This window comes from Lepus europaeus, chromosome 7 (genome assembly GCF_033115175.1).
Source record: "Lepus europaeus isolate LE1 chromosome 7, mLepTim1.pri, whole genome shotgun sequence".
NCBI lineage: Eukaryota > Metazoa > Chordata > Mammalia > Lagomorpha > Leporidae > Lepus > Lepus europaeus.
The window spans coordinates 33,875,038-33,893,798 of NC_084833.1; the positions used below are offsets into that span (position 1 = coordinate 33,875,038).

Below are 18,761 nucleotides of genomic sequence, written 5' to 3' on the forward strand. Positions count from 1 at the left end.
CTTTATCAGATTTCTGGACATGAGAGTCACAGACCTTTAGTCAGGCAATTCAGAAAACTGAGACTTGAAGTTAACTATCATCTACAAACTCAATCAACTGGGAAGGCAGGGACTGGAATCCATTCTTTTATTTCAAGAGCAATATTTTTTCATTCAAATTTGCCAAAGATATTTTTTCTTACATTTTAATACCTACTATTTATGTTGGTTGGACATTGTACAATGTATGTACATACCAAAAAGTCACTATTACCCTGTAAATATGTACAGTTGTTTATATATCTGTTAACATTTAAAAAATTAATAGCTGAAAAATTGATATGGCATAAACATTAATAATACAAATCTGAGACATCTGCTTCTAGTAACACCAGAATTAGTATTATCAAATGAGTCATCCCATTCTAATCAACTGAAAAACTGGATAAAATAGATGTGATAACTGATTTTAGATATTCAACACCAGAGAACACCAAATGTAATGCCTAAGAAAAGGAGCAAAATTGATGTGAGTTCTATAATTTCCCCTTTTACCTATGAGACGGAACCCTTCTTGTAAAGGCAGAACCCAGCCTCTTGTATCTTTCCCGTAGCCCAAGCTGCCCGTCCTTTATCAGAAGGAATTCACTGAATTGAGAGAGTTGTAGAGCTGGCCATACAAAGTTCTAATCATCAGTCTTGAGAAGTCATTTGCTTCTCCAGTTGATTAAACCTTGATGGTAGTATTGTGTGCAGAGGTCTGTGTAGGGGGTTTCAGGGTCCACACAGGGAAATTCCAGGTCTGGTACCAAAGGTACCAGTTACCAGTAACCCCTCCCCCCTCCTCTAGCTCCCACCAACTGAAGCCCACCTGACCATCATAAATTCCATAAATAGCACAGTGATGTTGACTAATCAAAGTTAGGAGCACCATTGACCAACCAGGAACTCGGACATGAGCTGATCACATACCTCTCAGCCCCACTTTCAATCTGTAAGAACTAAGAACCTTTGCCCCTGACTCCTCAGGGAGCCCAGATATTAAGCAAGTAATATCTAGCTCCTTGCTCTGCACTTTACAATAAATACTTACTTTCTTCTTCTGCACCAATGTCAGTGGATTGGCTTTCTGCTCATCAGCCCAGTGGACCAAGCTGTGGGTTCTATAGCAGTACCTCCAAATAGCTTGAAGGGTAGTTCCATAATACCTATAGGAGACATTCAGAGTGAAGTGTACAGAAAAAGAATCCAGGAGAAGGATGGTGGGCTACTAAGCTGAAGTGAAAGACTTAAAGTTCTGGAAAGCTAAAATGGCTGAAAATTTTACAGAGGGAGCCATTTGGGGAAGAGTTTCCCAAATTTGCATAGAAATCCTCTTGTGTCTTTGGCTGAATGTTAAGTTGTTCATGCATAGACTAAACCCCAGGAAACCTACCCAACTACCACGGAAAGAGTGAGAATGTAAAGGGAAACAACTATGGGAGCATGTGAAGGGTAAGGAGAAATTTGCATTGTGAACATTCAGTGGGGAGAGATTTTGTTGAGTTTAAGAGGCATTCCTGGGGCTGATGCTATGGCTTACTTGTTTAATCCCCTGCCTGCAGCACCAGCATCCCATATGGGCACCGGGTTCTAGTCCTGGTTGCTCCTCTTCCAGTCCAGCTCTCTGCTGTGGCCCAGCAGGTTAGCCCAAGTACTTGGGCCCCTGCAGCTGCATGGAAGACTAGGAAGAAGCACCTGGCTCCTGGCTTCATATCGGTGAAGCGCTGGCCGTAGCAGCCATTTGGGAAGTGAACCAACGGAAGGAAGACCTTTCTCTCTGTTTCTCTCATTGTCTATAACTCTACCTGTTAAAAAAAAAAAAAAAAAAAAAAGAATGTGTGACTTCCCCACTACATAGTAAAATCCTTATTAAAAAAAAAAAATAGCATTCCTGAGGATACTGAAAAAGATAATCTGGGTCTAGGGAAAAGGTCAACCAATAGAAGCAGACCCCATAATAAGAGATTATACAGGCCGGCGCTGCGGCTCAATAGGCTAATCCTCCACCTTGCAGCGCCAGCACACCAGGTTCTAGTCCCTGTCAGGGCACCGGATTCTGTCCCGGTTGCCCCTCTCTGCTGTGGCCAGCTCTCTGCTGTGGCCAGGGAGTGCAGTGGAGGATGGCCCAGGTGCTTGGGCCCTGCACCCCATGGGAGACCAGGAGAAGCACCTGGCTCCTGCCATCAGATCAGCACGGTGCGCTGGCTGCAGCGCACCGGCCACGGTGGCCATTGGAGGGTGAACCAACAGTAAAGAAAGACCTTTCTCTCTGTCTCTCTCTCTCACTGTCCACTCTGCCTGTCTAAAAAAAAAAAAGAGAGATTATACAAAAGCACTTTGAAAAATCATTATTAATAAGTTAAAACAATTTTAAAAAGCGTGAGTATAATGTGAAAAAATGGAAACTAAAAATAAAATGAATGCAACTTCTAGACCTAAAAATACAGCATCTCAAATAAAAAAGAAATCATTGACTGGGTTTAATACCAGATTAGACATTAGAAAAGATTAGTAAACTTCAAGATAAGACAATCAAAACAATCCAAACTGAAGTACAGAGAAGAAAAAGGGTATATACTGAAGCGATCTTCTGTATATAAAGATAATTGAAAATGAAAAAAAAAAAAAAGAAAAAGGAAGAGGCTGAAATCAGGTGCCAACAACTTGTGTAATAAAACAAAGCAGTGGAAATATATATATATATATATACACACACATATGTATATATGTCTTTTATGTATTTTATATATATGTATTATATATATGTATATATATATACATATATATAATACATATATATATGTATTATATGTATATATGTATATATATATATATATTATGAACCTTAGAAATACTAGGAAGGGGATGAAAAAAATTTTTTCTGAGTTCCTGAAAAATCTCATCCCATAGATCAAGAAGCTCAGGCATGGAAAGCCAAGACATTGTGGCCAAAAAATGACCTAAATGCATGATATGTGTAAGTGAGATTCCAGTGGAAAGAAGGGGCCATCAAAGGAGATACCTTTCTCTGAAGGAGGAGAGAACTTCCACTTTGACTATGGCCTTGTCTAAATAAGGTTGGAGTTTATGGACTCAAAAGGCTTCCATAGCCTTGGCAGCTCATGACAAGAGCCTCGGGCGATCACTGACATCATAAATAAGAGTGTCAGTTGTTAAATCAACAACAGGAGTCACTGTGCACTTGCTCCCCATGTAGGACCTTTGTCCTTGATGTGTTGAACTATGAGAATTAATGGTAAAACTAGTACTCAAACAGTACTTTATACTTTGTGTGTCTGTGTAGGTGCAAACTGTTGAAATCTTTATTTAGTATAGATCTTCTGTATATAAAGATAATTAAAAATGAAGCTTAATGAAGAATGGGATGGGATGGGGAGAAGGACGTGGAATGGTTTGGGGATAGGAAGGGGATTTGGGGGGAAAAATCGCTATAGTCCAAAAGTTGTACTTAAGAAATTTATATTTATTAAGTAAAAGCTTTCTCTCTCTCTCTCTCTCTCTCTCTCTCTCTCTCTCTCTCTCTCTATATATATATATATATATATATATATATATATATATATATATATATAAAGAAGCTCAATGCACCTCCAGCAGGAAGAAAACCACATTAAGGACAAAAATTCATAATACTATAAACAGTGATAAAGACAAAAGCCTACACGAATAGAAGCACACTAAATATAGAGGTTCAAAGAGTAAGAATAAAATGACTTCCCATCAGAAGCAATGCAAGCCAAAAGGCAATAGATACCTTTAAAGTGTGAAAAGAAATAATATCTTTAAAGTGATGTAGTACATATATTTCATTTTCAAAAATGAAAATGAGATGAAGATATTCTCAAACCAGTAAAAGGTGAGATAATTTGTTTCCATTTACCTAATTTATGAGAAATATTAAAGGCTTTTTTTTCACTGAAAGAAAATGATACCAAAACCAAATTTGAGTATCTTAAAGTTGATTCTTTTAAATATGCATGTAATATGTACTGGGATAGGTCATTTGCTATTTATTAAACAAGCCCCAATATAGTTAAAAGGATTAATATCATATAAAATGATTCTTGACCACAAAGGAATTGAGAAATAAATCACAAATCATCCAGATATATGGATGTTAAACAACACTATTATAAATGACACATGACTCAAAGAAGAAATATGAAAGGAAATTAGAAGAAAAATGAATTCAACTTCTCAAATTTATGATTAGCAAAGATTTCTTTAAAAAGACATAAAACAAAAAAATTTTTCTATGTGAGCAAAAAAAATGAAATGTCCTTTATCCAAACTGAAAAACTTCTGCATTAATAAAATCAAAAGGCAAACCACAGACTGGGACAAAATATTCAGAAAATACTTAGATGACAAAAAAACCCTTTTATTTTCAAAATAGTTTTAAATCTCTGACAACTGATTAGTAAGAAAACAACTCAATTTTTAAAAAAGATCAGAAGATTTGAACAAGATCATAGAAACTGGCCATAACTGTGTGAAAAGATGCTCAATAGTACTAGCATTAGGAAAATGAAAATTAACTTTGCAGTGAGTTACCACTACACACATATTAGAATGACTATATATTTCAATTTGATAGATTTTAAAAATAATCAAAAATAATAATAGAATTATAATCTGAAATCAGTTAATTCATTAGAAGACATCATTTAGGAATAAAGTATGCAAAGAATATGTATTAATAGATTTATTAGAAAATATCCTCTTGTTATCTACTTCTCTTTCACATTTTAATAATAAAAAGCTAGAATACCACAGAAGAACAAAAGTTCACAAGAAGTGATTACTTTTGTAAGTTATATTTGTTTCATTACTCATAAGAACAAACAACTGTCTATTATGCTATTTATTCTATCACCTGCATTTATGAGAATAAAACAAATGCAGACGAGCAAACTTATTTCCAGGATTTATTCATGAAAGTGCCTTATGCTACTTGAAAAGATAGGTACAAATTCAACCCAATCTCCAGGCTTGTTCAGGTTAAAATAATGATCATAATTCTTACTATAAGTCATTGTAAAATGTTGGCCTCAGCAGTTATCTATGCTATGGCATTTTATTACATTTTCATTCTTTGAAAATTCACGATCTATTTTACAGCTTTCAGTTAGCAAAAAAAAAAAAAATATATAGAAACATACTCGCTTTCTCAAAAGATTCATGAGAAATTATAGTTCTCTCCCACTAAACAAGTACCATTAATTGCCAAAGGTGATACATTTTTAGTAATCCAAAGAATTAATGTCATAATTATCCACTCATTTTCACAGTTTTCAGCTTGCTAAATTTCTTCTAAAATTCTCCCCCAGATTCTTAATTAAATAGTTTGCTTCTTAGGCTTATATAGTGGGTACCATTGTAATCTATTTGCTGTACTTACTCACCGAGTTTGCTAAATCAATTTTCATCATTTTGGAACATGAACCCCCTAGGGTGGACTTATTAATGTCAGCAACCATTCATATGTAGATGGGAAGATGAAACTTTGGGGAATTTTTTAAATGGCCTTAAGTGAGAATATAGAGTGAAGATGAAAGACTGTTAGGATTTATCTTGAGAAACGCCCAAGAGTAGAATAGAGGGGCTAGAACCTATGAAGAGGACAGAAATAAGCAGGAGGAAACTTACTGGATTTTGTCTCAGTAAATGTTTAAACAAAGAAGTGATAAACGATGCTCACAGGTTAAAATAACTGAGGATTAAGAAAATGTCCTTTGTATTTGTCAACATGGATATTATTACAAGTCTCCGTGAGAATTATTTCAATCAAATAATGGTAAGAGAACCAGACTGAATTAGTGGGGAGAAAGGGAAACAAAGAGCATGGACTAATCCTTTAAGACTGCCAGCTGTAAAAGGAGGAGGGGTACCTAGAGGGAGAGGTGGGTAAGGGGATGTAATTTTTAGGAACGAAAGAATTATGTTTAAGATAAGAAAGACTAGTTCAGAAGATGTAGTTAAATATACATGAGAGAGAAGAAATGATGAATAATTTATATTGCCTAGCTGAGAGCAAACATAGTTGAATGCATAAGTGGGATATTGACTTTAATTTAGAACAGGAACTCCTGTAATACAACTAGAGGGGAAAAAGAGAGGATAGGTGTAGAAGTTAAGTACATTGAGGCTTCAGTTGTCTCTGTGATGTAGAAGATTGTGTTGTCTACCAAATGAGAAGGGAAGACTGAGTGGAAACAGTGAGTGGAGATGCTTGGAAATACGCATCATGGAAAGTAGGAGAGAAATTGGACCCAAGAAGTGAAGTAGAAGTGACTGGGCACTAGAGAGGGGCCATAGAGGTTGGTGATGTAATAGTAATATGGATGTGTTCAGCTGTATGACTTTCTCTCTGTGTGTACAGACAGTGGAAAGTGAGATCCACGTGGAGTTAAGATTTTGCAAGCTTTGTAGTAAAGGTTACCCATGTATGAAGAATGAGTAAAGTGAAGGAACACAATATACTTGAACAAGATCCTGGGAAGAGCTAAAAAGCTAAAGAAAGTACCTGAAAAATCTCATTTAAAAAGTAATATCCTGGGCCGGCGCCGCGGCTCACTAGGCTAATCCTCCGCCTTGTAGTGCCAGCACAGCGGATTCTAGTCCCGGTCGGGGCACCAGATTCTGTCCCGGTTGCCCCTCTTCCAGGCCAGCTCTCTGCTGTGGCCAGGGAGTGCTGTGGCCCTGCACCCCATGGGATACCAGGATAAGTACCTGGCACCTGCCATCGGATCAGCGCGGTGCGCTGGCCGCAGCGCGCCAACTGCGGCGGCCATTGGAGGGTGAACCAATGGCAAAGGAAGACCTTTCTCTCTGTCTCTCTGTCTCTCTCTCTCTCACTGTCCACTCTGCCTGTCAAAAAAAAACAAAAAAAACAAAAAAAACAGTAATATCCTCCCATCATAAAATACGTGGAAATTATAGAAAGCAGCAAGGATAAAATACAAATTGTGCAAAGCTATAAAGCTCTACCATTTATTAAATAGTGGGTACTAATGGTTATTGTGCAGCAGATATTTAGGCTAGTGATTAAGATGCCTGTGTTGGATACCTGGATTGGATTCCTAATTCCATCTCCTGACTCTAGCTTTCTGCCAAGGCAGACCCTGGGAAGCAGTGGTGATGGCTCAGCTAATTAGGTTCCTGCCACTCTTTTGAGAGAGCTGGATGGCTTTCGTGGCTCCTGACTTAAGCCCTAGCAAAGGCCCTGTGATTGCAAGTATTTGGGGAATGAGCCAGCAGATGGGAACTCCCTCTCTCTTTATTTGTGTCTTTCTAAAAGTAAATGGTTTTATAATATTTCAGCCATCATTCTTCCTTCTCTTTTTTAAAATTCTATTTCATTTCATATACTTTAAACATTTCATAAATCATAAATTTTATTTTATAATGTAATTTTAATAGCCATAGAGTATGTACAGAATGGCCTTTAAATGTGTATTCATTTTAATGAGAGCTTAACATAATAAATTATGTATAATTTTTTCCTGTGTAGGTTTTAGATACTTGCACAATGAAAATGAATTTAAATTCACCAGCTAGATATCTTTATGATTTGTATGGCAGAAGAATTGAAGATATTTCAAAAGGTAAGTGGTATAGATTTTTGTAATAATTTTTTAAATTTTTTAAGATTTATTTATGGCCGGCGCCGTGGCTCAACAGGCTAATCCTCCGCCTTGCGGCGCCGGCACACCGGGTTCTAGTCCCGGTTGGGGCACCGATCCTGTCCCGGTTGCCCCTCTTCCAGGCCAGCTCTCTGCTGTGGCCAGGGAGTGCAGTGGAGGATGGCCCAAGTGTTTGGGCCCTGCACCCCATGGGAGACCAGGAGAAGCACCTGGCTCCTGCCATCGGAACAGCGCGGTGCGCCGGCCGCAGCGCGCTACCGCGGCGGCCATTGGAGGGTGAACCAACGGCAAAAGGAAGACCTTTCTCTCTCTCTCTCTCTCACTGTCCACTCTGCCTGTCAAAAATAAAAAAAAAAAAAAAAAAAAAGATTTATTTATTTATTTGAAAGAGTTACACACAGAGAGAGGAGAGGTATATATATATAGAGAGAGAGGTCTTCTATCCAATGCTTCACTCCCCAATTGGCCGCGACAGCCACAGCTCTGCCGATCTGAAGCCAGGAGCCAGGAGCTTCTTCCAGGTCTCCCAAGTGGGTGCAAGGGCCCAAGGACTTGGGCCATCTTCTACTGCTTCCCCAGGCCATAGCAGAGAGCTGGATCAGAAGAGGAGCAGCCAGGACTAGAATCGGTGCCCATATGGAATACCGGCACTTCAGGCCAGGGCTTTAACCTGCTGTGCCACAGTGCTGGCCCCTCATCTAATATTTCTAAAGGTACTGTTTTGCTAGTTCCCTTAAACACAAATTCCACATTTGTATGTTTAAATATGCTATTGAGATAGTCCTATCACTTCATCTAAACTTGAATTCTGTGCTTGAAGAGGGCAGAGATATCAATTACCATGTCTTTAATTGCAAGACTTTAGCTAAAGTTCCAGAAAACTATAGAGATTTGGAGATGTGGCTATACTAGATACTTCCATTTCCTCACTTGAAATAATAAAAGTAATTTATTTATTTGATTTATCATTCCTAATTAGTACTTATTAAATTCATTTTGTTTGTGGCGTTTTGATACTGCTTGTAACTCAAATTTTGGGGACTAGCATTGTGGCAAAGTAAGTTAAGCCACTGCCTGTGACGCTGTCATTCCATTTTTTTTTTAACTTTTATTTAATGAATATAAATTTCCAAAGTACAGCTTATGTATTACAATGATTCCCTCCCACCTGCAACCTTCCCCTTTCCTGCTCCCTCTCCCCCTCCATTCACATCAAGATTCATTTTTAATTCTCTTTATGTATAGAAGATCAGTTTAGTATATATTAAGTAAAGATTTCAACAGTTTGCACCCACATAGAAACACAAAGTGAAAAATACTGTTTGAATACTAGTTATAGCATTAAATCACAATGTACAGCATATTAAGGACAGAGATCCTACATGAGGAGTAAGTGCACAGGGACTCCTGTTGTTGACTTAATAAATTGACACTCTTGTTTATGGCATCAGTAATCACCCTAGGCTCTTGTCATGAGTTGCCAATGCTATGGAAGCCTTTTGAGTTCACCGACTCTTATCATATTTAGACAAGGTCATAGTCAAAGTGGAAGTTCTCTCCTCCCTTCAGAGACAGGTACCTCCTTCTTTGATGACCTGTTCTTTCCATTGGGATCTCACTCACGGAGATCTTTCATTTAGGTCATTTTTTGTTGTTGTTGTTGTTGCCAGAGTGTCTTGGCTTTCCATGCCTGAAATACTCTCATGGGCTTTTCAGCCGGATCTGAATGCCTTAAGGGCTGATTCTGAGGCCAGAGTGCTTTTTAGGACATCCACCACTCTATGAGTCTGCTGTGTATATGGATTCCCATGTTGGATCATTCTCTCCCTTTTTTTTTTTTTTTTCTATCGGTTAGTATTTTCAAACACTAGTCTTGTTTATGTGATCCCTTTGATTTTTAGTCCTATCATTATGATCAATTGTGAACAGAAATTGATCAAATGGACTAGTGAGATGGCATTGGTACATGCAACCTTGATGGGATTGAATTGGAATCCCATGGTATGTTTCTAACTCTACCGTTTGGGGCAAGTCAGCTTGAGCATGTCCCAAATTGTACATCTCCTCCCTCTCTTATTCCCACTCTTATATTTAACAGGGATCACTTTTCAGTTAAGTTTTAACACTTAAGAATAACTGTGTATTAATTACAGAATTAAACCAACAGTATTAAGTAGAACAGACAAAAAAAATACTAAGAGGGATAACGTATTAAGTTGTTCATCAACAGTCAGGGCAAGAGCTGATCAAATCACCGTTTCTCATAGTATCCATTTCATTGTAACAGGTTTCCCTTTTGGTGCTTGGTTAGTTGTCACCAATCAGGGAGAACATATGATATTTGTCCCTTTGGGACTGGCTTATTTCACTCAGCATGATGTTTTCCAGATTCCTCCATTTTGTTGCAAATGACCGGATTTCATTATTTTTGACTGCTGTATAGTATTCTATAGAATACATTTCCCATAATTTCTTTATCCAGTCTACTGTTGGGCATTTAGGTTGATTTCAGGTCTTAGCTATTGTGAATTGAGCAGCAATAAACATTAAGGTGCAGACCACTTTTTTGTTTGCCAATTTAATTTCCTTTGGGTAAATTCCAAGGAGTGGGATGGCTGGGTTGAATGGTAGGGTTATATTCAGGTTTCTGAGGAATCTCCAGACTGACTTCCATAATGGCTTAACCAGTTTGCATTCCCACCAACAGTGGGTTAGTGTCCCTTTTTCCCCACATCCTCGCCAGCATCAGTTGTTGTTGGATTTCTGAATGTGAGCCATTCTAACTGGGGTGAGGTGAAACCTCATTGTGGTTTTGATTTGCATTTCCCTGATTGCTAGTGATCTTGAACATTTTTTCATGTGCCTGTTGGTCATTTGGATTTCCTCTTTTGAAAAATGCCTATTGAGGTCCTTAGCCCATCTCTTAAGTGGGTTGTTTGTTGTTGTGGAGTTTCTTGATCTCTTTGTAGATTCTGGTTATTAATCCTTTATCTGTAGTATAGTTTGCAAATATTTTTCCCATTCTGTCAGTTGCCTCTTCACTCTCCTGACTGTTTCTTTTGCAGTACAGAAACTTCTCAGTTTGATGCAATCCCTTTAGTTAATTTTGTCTTTGACTGCCTGCACCTCCAGGGTATTTTCCAGGAAGTCTTTGCTGGTGCCAATATCTTGCAGGGTTTCTCCAATGCTCTCTAATAATTTGATGGTGTCAGCTTGTAGATTGAGGTCTTTAATCCATGTTGATTGGATTTTTGTGTAAGGTGAAAGGTAAGGGTCTTGCTTCATGCTTCTGCACGTGGAAATCCAATTTTCCCAGCACCATTTATTGAATAGACTGTCCTTGCTCTAGGAATTAGTTCTAGATTCTTGATCAAAGATAAGTTGGCTGTAGATGTTTGGATTGATTTCTGGTGTTTCTATTCTGTTCCATTGGTCTATCCATCTGTTTCTGTACCAGTACTATACTGTTTTGATAACTACTGCTCTGTAGTATGCCCTGAAATCTGGTATTGTGATGCTTCCGGCTTTGTTTTTGTTGTACAAGATTGCTTTAGCTATTCAAGGTCTCTTGCATCTCCATATGAATTTCTGCATCATTTTTTCCAGATCTGTGATGAATGTCTTTGGTATCTTGATTGGTATTGCATTGAATGTATAAATTGCTTCTGGGAGAATGGACATTTTGATGATATTGATCCTCCGAATCCATGAGCATGGAAGATTTCTCCATTTTTTGGTATCCTCTTCTATTTCTTTCTTTAAGATTTTGTAATTCTCATCGTAGAGATCTTTAACATCCTTAGTTAAGTTTATTCCAAGGTATTTGATTGTTTTTATAGCTATTGTGAATGGGATTGATCTTAGCAGTACTTTCTCAGCTGTGGCATTGCCTGTGTATACAAAGGCTGTTGATTTTTGTGCATTGATTTCATATCCTGCTACTTTTCCAAACTTTTCCATGCACTGCTGAGAAGAATGTAAGATCTTTAAATGTAGGATTGAAAGTTCTGTATATATCTGTTAGATCCATTTGGGCAATAGTGTTGATTAAATCTGCTGTTTCCTTGTTGATCTTCTGTCTGAATGATCTGTCTATTTCTGAGAGTGGAGTATTGAAGTCCCCTAGTACTATTATATTGCAATATAAGTCTCCTTTTAAGTCCCTTAACATATCTTTTAAATAAACCAGTACCCTGTAATTAGGTACGTATACATTTAAAATAGTTACATCTTCCTGTTGAATTGAACCCTTAATCATTATATAGTGTACCTCTTTCTCTCTCTGAACAGTTTTTGTGTTAAAGTTTATTTTGTCTGATATTAATATGGCTACACCTGCTTTTTGTTGGTTTCTGTTGGCATGGAATATCTTTTTCCAACCTTTCACTTTCAGTCTGTATGCATTTTTGTTGGAAAGATTTGTTTCTTGTAGGCAGCAAATAGATGGGTTTTGTTCCTTAATCCATTCACCCAGTCTGTGCCTTTTAACTGGAGAGTTAAGTTCATTAACATTCAGTGTGACTGTTGATAACTAGTGACTTTGCTCTACCATTTTCCCAAAGATATTTTCTAGTATATGCCTTGAGCTTCCTATGATCTTTTACTGGTAGGTTTTCTTCCTTTACCTTCTTTCATATTGATGGCTGTGTTTCCGTGTTTCTGTGTGTTGTAGCACATCTTTAAGCATTTTTTGCAGGGCTGGACGAGTGGCAACAAATTCTTTCAGTTTCTGTTTGCTATGAAAGGTTTTTATTTCACCTTCATTCACAAATGAGAGCTTTGCAGGATATAATATTCTGGGCTGGCAGTTTTTCCTCTCTTAGTACCTGGGCTATTTCTCGCCATTTCCTCCTAGCCTGTAGGGTTTCTGATGAGAAGTCAGCTGTGAGTCTAATTGGAGATCCTCTGAGAATAATCTGACGTTTCTCTCTTGCACATTTTAGGATCTTTTCTTTGTGTTTCACTGTGGTGAGTTTAATTACAATGTGTCGTGGTGAGGATCTCTTTTGGTCATATTTATTAGGGGTTTTATGAGCTTCCTGTACTTGGATGTCTCTGTCCTTCTCCAAACCTGGGAAATTTTCTGCTAGTATCTCACTAAAAAGGCCTTCTAATCCTTTCTCTCCAAGCCTTCAGGAACTCCTAGAACCCGAATGTTGTTTTTTTTTTTTTTAATAGTATCCTGTAGATTCCCGACAATATTTTTTAGATTTCTAATTTCCTCTTCTTTTCTTTGGTTTGACTGTATACTTTCCTGTTCTCTATCTTCTAAGTCTGATGTTCTCTCTTCTGCTTCACCCATTCTGTTTTTAAGGCTCTCTCATGTGTTTGTCATTTGATCTATTGAATTCTTCATTTCATTATGATTTCTCATCACTATCACAGTTTCATGTTCTACTAGTTGCTTCATTTCATTTTGATTCCTCCTTAATATTTCCTTTTTGTGAGAGTTATCTTCTATCCTGTCCAGTAACGATTTCTGTAGTTCAAGAATTTGTTTTTGAGAACTTCGTAATGTTCTTATCAATTTTTTGAGATCTGCTTCTTGCATTTCTTCTCTCTCATCATCTTTATAATCTTGAATTTGGGTGTCTTTTTTATTTGGTGGCATCATAATTGTCTTCCTTGTTCTTGTTACCTCGGTTTCTGCATTTGTTGTTTGGCATATTGGAGATATTCTTTGGTTTCCTTGCTGTGGTGTTTTTTCTTGTTATACTATGACTCTGGATTAAGTGGACTGTCTGCTTTTGATGGATCCTTAATGGCTGTGATGGGTGTGGCCAGAGAGCGCTGTTTGGCTCTTCAGGGTTGAGGGTGTGCCAAAGGTAACTCACCCAGGTTGTTCTCTCTCTCACTTGCTCTCTCTCTCTCTCTTTTTTTTTTTTTTTTTTTTTTTTTTTGACTCAGAAGGGTAGTAATTCCACACAGCTGAGTGGAGTTGAGGGTAGTTGATGTATGAAATATGGCCCCTGTGGGTATTCACCTGCTCTACCTCTGGGACCACACAAAGAGTTTATGCAGCCCTCAGTGTGGTCTCAAATTTCTCTGCAGTCTCTCACCTGGTTGCCAAGATTACCGAGTTTGTGTACTCGGTGAATTCTCTTGCCCACCCTCAGATTTTCACAGTCTCAGTTCGTTAGCTCCACAATTTCACTAGGTCCTAACCTCCTGCTATTTCTCCCCACCAGAGTCAGGTTTTTCTTCTTGGCTGATGGCGGGTGCCGCTTTATGTATGTCCAAAATGGCACCTGCTCTTTGTCTTGCTCAGCTTTGCAAGGTGAGTAGAGAGAGAGACTCATGTCAGTGCCGGTTCCCTTTATTTATTTGTTTTTTTTTTTTCCTCTCCTCCAGTCAACCTGGTGAACTTTCCCCAGCAGGGCTTCAAGCCTTGTTCCCTCTAGGCTCTTTCTGCCTTTCCCTGCCAATATCTCGGGTTACCGAGGTTTTTGTCTCACCTCCCATTCCAGCGCTGGTGTGCAGACTCTGCGGCTGGTCTTCCACGCTGTGGGCATCCTTGTTCTCCCTGAAGGTCCTCCGTGTCACATCCACTAGATCCGGAAGAGTTTCCTCTGCAATTTTTTCCTGAGCCTTTTCATGAGACTACAGTAATTCCACTTTTATTGAACTATCTTTTCCTGGACTATCAGTGCATGCCCTCACTATTCCGCCATCTTGGCTCCGCCTCCTCTGTCATTCCATTTTGGAGCACAGTTCCTCACTCCTCGACTTACTATCCAACTCCCTGCCAAGCTCCTGGGAAAGCAGTGGATGATGGCCCAAGTTATTGTGCCCCTCCTACCCACATGGGAGACTAGGGTCGAGTTCAAGGTTCTGGCTTCAACCTGGACCAGTCCCGGATATTGTAGCCATTTGGAGAGTTAGTAATGGGGACAAAGATATTTCTTTCTGTCTCTGTCTCTTTTCTTTTCCTCTCTGTCATTCTGCTTTTCAAGTAAATCAATAAATTTTATAAATTAAAAAAAAACCTCAAATTTTCTTGCTAAGGATTGGGTGTGTGTGTGTTTAGAAAGTAAATTTGTTTGTCTTTGTTATTTTTAATATTTTCTTTAGATTCAATAATTATTTTTCATTTCATGAAATTTTCTTCAGTGCTTTCAAGGATTCTCTAGATTCTTACCCATTATTTACAAGGATTAGATAAAATTCATTACCTACAAAACATGCAACACAAGGAATACTTCCTTATGGAGCATCATTATTAAATTTTATTTCTTACTTTCTTGCAATTTTGTCTCCTCTCCTATCACAACGACTAACATTTTTATTTTTGATCAACAATATTTTATAATCACCCCTACGCTTGCATTAACAAAACAAGTGACATTTTCTTAAGATGCTATCTAGTCTTGAATTATTTTCCAGCTCACCTGAACTTAAAAATTAGATTTGAGTGAACTGCTAAAATGTAAGTATAAGGAACCTTGGTTAAAATCAAAGATTTTTATTTAGAAAGTTGATTCTTTTCTCTTCCCAAATATGGTATAGCAGAATTACTTATCGAAACAAAAAAGCACTGACTCTGAGATGTGATACCTCATGGATGCCAGAGGCATTCAAGTTCATGCCTCATGCTTCACATGTCCCAGAAGTGTGCTATTATCACATTTTAATGCATGCCTTGCCCTGTGCTTCTGCATACTTATAAAAGCTTATGCCAGCTGAAATTAGCCTGTGCAACTACTAACTTGTGGAAGCATTATGAGATCACTGGACTTAAAATACTTAAGAAAGCTAATCCTTTGGAGGAACTTCCAGTCTATAGCACTGTAGTCACTTAAAATTAGGCTTTTGAGTTGGTTTTTTCTGTTATTATGATTTTGTTCATCAAATGATCAAGGTCTCTAAACTTTTATGCCCAGTGATCTTCTGAACCTTAGCTTCAGAGAAGTCAAAAGATACCCCACAAAAAGTTAAAAAAATATTGATAGTCTCTTGATTTGATGTGTGACTTTTTTCTTGCTTATTTTGTATCAGATCAGAAAATGTTATTTAATAATGTATAATGTTAAGAGCACAGATTAGTATCATTGTGCTACAGACTAAAAGCAAGAGATAAAAACTTTTCTTCTATTGCTTCATTTTTTGGAATTTGATACAGCTTCAACTTTTCTTTCTATGCTGTGTGAAATGAACACATTTGACATGACATTAAACTACTCTTACTTTGTCAGGTCTAGGAAAATGTTTAAAAATTCATGAGATTTGCAAATTGCTTCTATTTTTAGATTTCCAAAATATGGAAAGTTTTAATAAAGAAATTTATATTGGTTCACATGGGAAATTTCTTCAGTTATTGCTTCTATCTAGATCTATCCTTCCTGGAGTGAATGGGAGCTGTCTACTCTGTACAAATACCATATTCCTGTAAAGAGTCAACATACTAGCACAAAATATATGTGTGAAAAATATGTTCTGCAAAATCATGCCTACGGAAATTACAGGCTATGGAAGAAATAGAGTTGGGGAAAACCATTAAAAATTGTTGTACCTTTAAAACCAGAACATTAACTAGAATAATAATTATAATCTTAGGAAATGCTGTAACCAGCCTGGGTAGGTATATTATTAGTATACCACTTCAGAGGATATTAAAGCTGCACAGAAATAGTAGGTGGAATGAAGTGTAGGTTTGAGCCAGGGGAACTTTCTTTGAGGAAGCCATGGGAGGAAGTGAAACTCTCAATAGTCAGATTCATATAAGGACAGGGTTGCACCTTTCTGAGTTGGGAACCCCAGTGCAGCCACCAAACTAAGGATTTTTTTTCCCTCTTGAAGCTGGAATTCTTTCATTGCTTTCTGGACTTCCTTTGCTTAGAAAGAAGCACATATTCACCAAGCAAGCATCCATGTTATTCCGATAATTCCCTTATTTTCTAATCATACAGAAGCTTTTGATATTATAGGAGCACTTAACAGTGGCAGAATAGATGCAGATGAAGTAGTCATTTAATAATACTCCCATTTCACCTAGCCTTCCCCAACTTTTTGATCTCTTAATTTCTTTTTTGATGTTATTAATTAGTTTTACTATAATAATTTCATAACATTTACATATCAAATCATTGAACTGTGCACCTCTAGATATTAAAATTTTGTTTAAAAATTTATTTTTTATTTGAAACACAAAGTTACAGAGTGAGGGAAAGACAGAGAGAGGGAGGGAGAGAGAGAGAGAGAGAAAGTGAGAGAGAGAGAGAGAGAGAGAGAGAATCTTCCATTCGCTAGTTTGCTTCCCAAATGTCTACAAATGGCCAGGGCTGGGCCAGACCAAGAGAAGAGCCAGGAGCTTCTTCCAGGTCACCCACTTTGGTATGGAAGCCCAAGCATTTGGGCCATCTTCTGCTGCTTTCCCAGGCACATTAGCAGGGAGCTGGATAGGAAGAGGAACAGCTGGGACTTGAACTGGTGCCTATATGGAATACTGGCACTGTATGTGGCAGCTTTACTCAGTATACCACAACACCAGCCCCAAGATATTCAATTTTTATTTTTCAATGATACCTTAATAAACCTAGAAAAAAAACACATATTTGGAAAACTTCTCGAGTGTCAAGAAGGGTTTAAAGTTTTGTCCATTTTAGATATTGATGGTTATTCTTTCCATTTGGAAGTTGAAACCCAATATTATGACCTGGATGGAGAAATTGGTGAATGTTACAGACTAGAAAGGGAAAGAGTTTATTCTCACAGATAGACTCCAAGTCCCATTTTGACCTTACTGGGCTGCAAAGAGTGTTTCCTGAAAGTCCATCTAGTTAAACCCTCCTCTTAGCCTTATGAAGGCCAAATAGCTTTTGCATTTTTTTTTAATTTGTTCTAGAGGCTTACTTGTATTGTTGTTATTCATGGCTGGTTCACTCTGGCAGAGATCTCTTCATTTCCTTGATTGGATTATTACTTGTGGTGAGCCAGAGGAGTCACTTTCTGTCTTGAGGAAGGATATTCTCAGCACCTTAGGACCTTCAGGAGGCTGTATTCTAATAATCTACCCTGCTCCTTTGTGACTATTTCCAGATCATAGTAGGCGTTAAAATTTCTCCAATGATTGTGAAATGAGTTAGAATATCTTAATTAAATCACCCCAAGTGCCATTCTGTTACACATTGAGCATTCACTTTCTATTCCATTTCGCATCTAAGCTTATGTCCTGCAACAGAATCCAAAATAACTATTCTCTGAAAAGTTCTTAGAAGATTCTGCAGTGAGTTCAAATTCAGAACCAACATATTTCAATCGTAAAATTCCAACAAAACAGAGGTGCCCTGAATTTGAATGTAAAATCTTACTTATTTCCAACTTCTTGTGAACAATTAAAATTAAAAAAATTCAATCCAAAAGAAATAAAACTCTAAAAAAATGAAGTCAAAACTGAAGTCAATCCACAAGTCAAATAATGAGTTAATATATAATAAAAGTTCAAAATAAGGGAAAGTGCAAAGAAATTAAAGTCCTTCTCAATTTTTTGTTATTCCCGCTGTCAACCAGATGGCTTCTGGATGCCTGATTTGAGCTGGAATTTCTCCAGCAGCTACCGTCTGGGCTCCTGGAATGGGTGTCTTCCCTCAGGACCTCAGAAGTTGAATTAGGTCTACACCAGCTTTTTCGTGTGCCTTACTTCTAACCAAGTGAAACAATTATCACAACATCAGCACCTCGCTCAGCACATTCAGAATAGAAACCAATCCAAGAAAATGTGTACATTTAAAGTAAAATGATGTTTCCAGGACCCTGTGTTTGACATAATCTAGACCCACATGACTATTGCCAAAGACCACAGCAGAGATTAAATGAAGTATGGCAAAGAAGAGTAAATATTCTTCATGCCAGTCTTTCATTGATGCCAGTCATTCAATGCTGTTGCCTGGAGTCTGTGACCTGTGATGTGACTTATTGGGAAGCAATATCCCATTGAGGCATTAATTATAGCATCATGTATTTATAATGCCTTGAAGGTAAAATTAACTACTGCATACTGTCTCCTGTCTCAATGAGACTACCTAAGATGTTGATTAAGTGCTCTGATTTTGGAGTAAAGCTTCAAATTCCACTTGT

General features: G+C 37.7%; 1 protein-coding gene across 1 annotated transcript in view; it reads left to right on the forward strand.

Moving 5' to 3' along the window:
- DCDC1 (doublecortin domain containing 1) overlaps positions 1–18,761 on the forward strand; it is a 513,960-nt gene that overhangs the window by 98,404 nt on the left and 396,795 nt on the right. Inside the window, exon 7 of the mRNA XM_062198052.1 lies at positions 7,556–7,649. Within this exon, the coding sequence (XP_062054036.1) occupies positions 7,556–7,649 (94 nt within the window). The remainder of the gene's footprint in view (positions 1–7,555; positions 7,650–18,761) is intronic.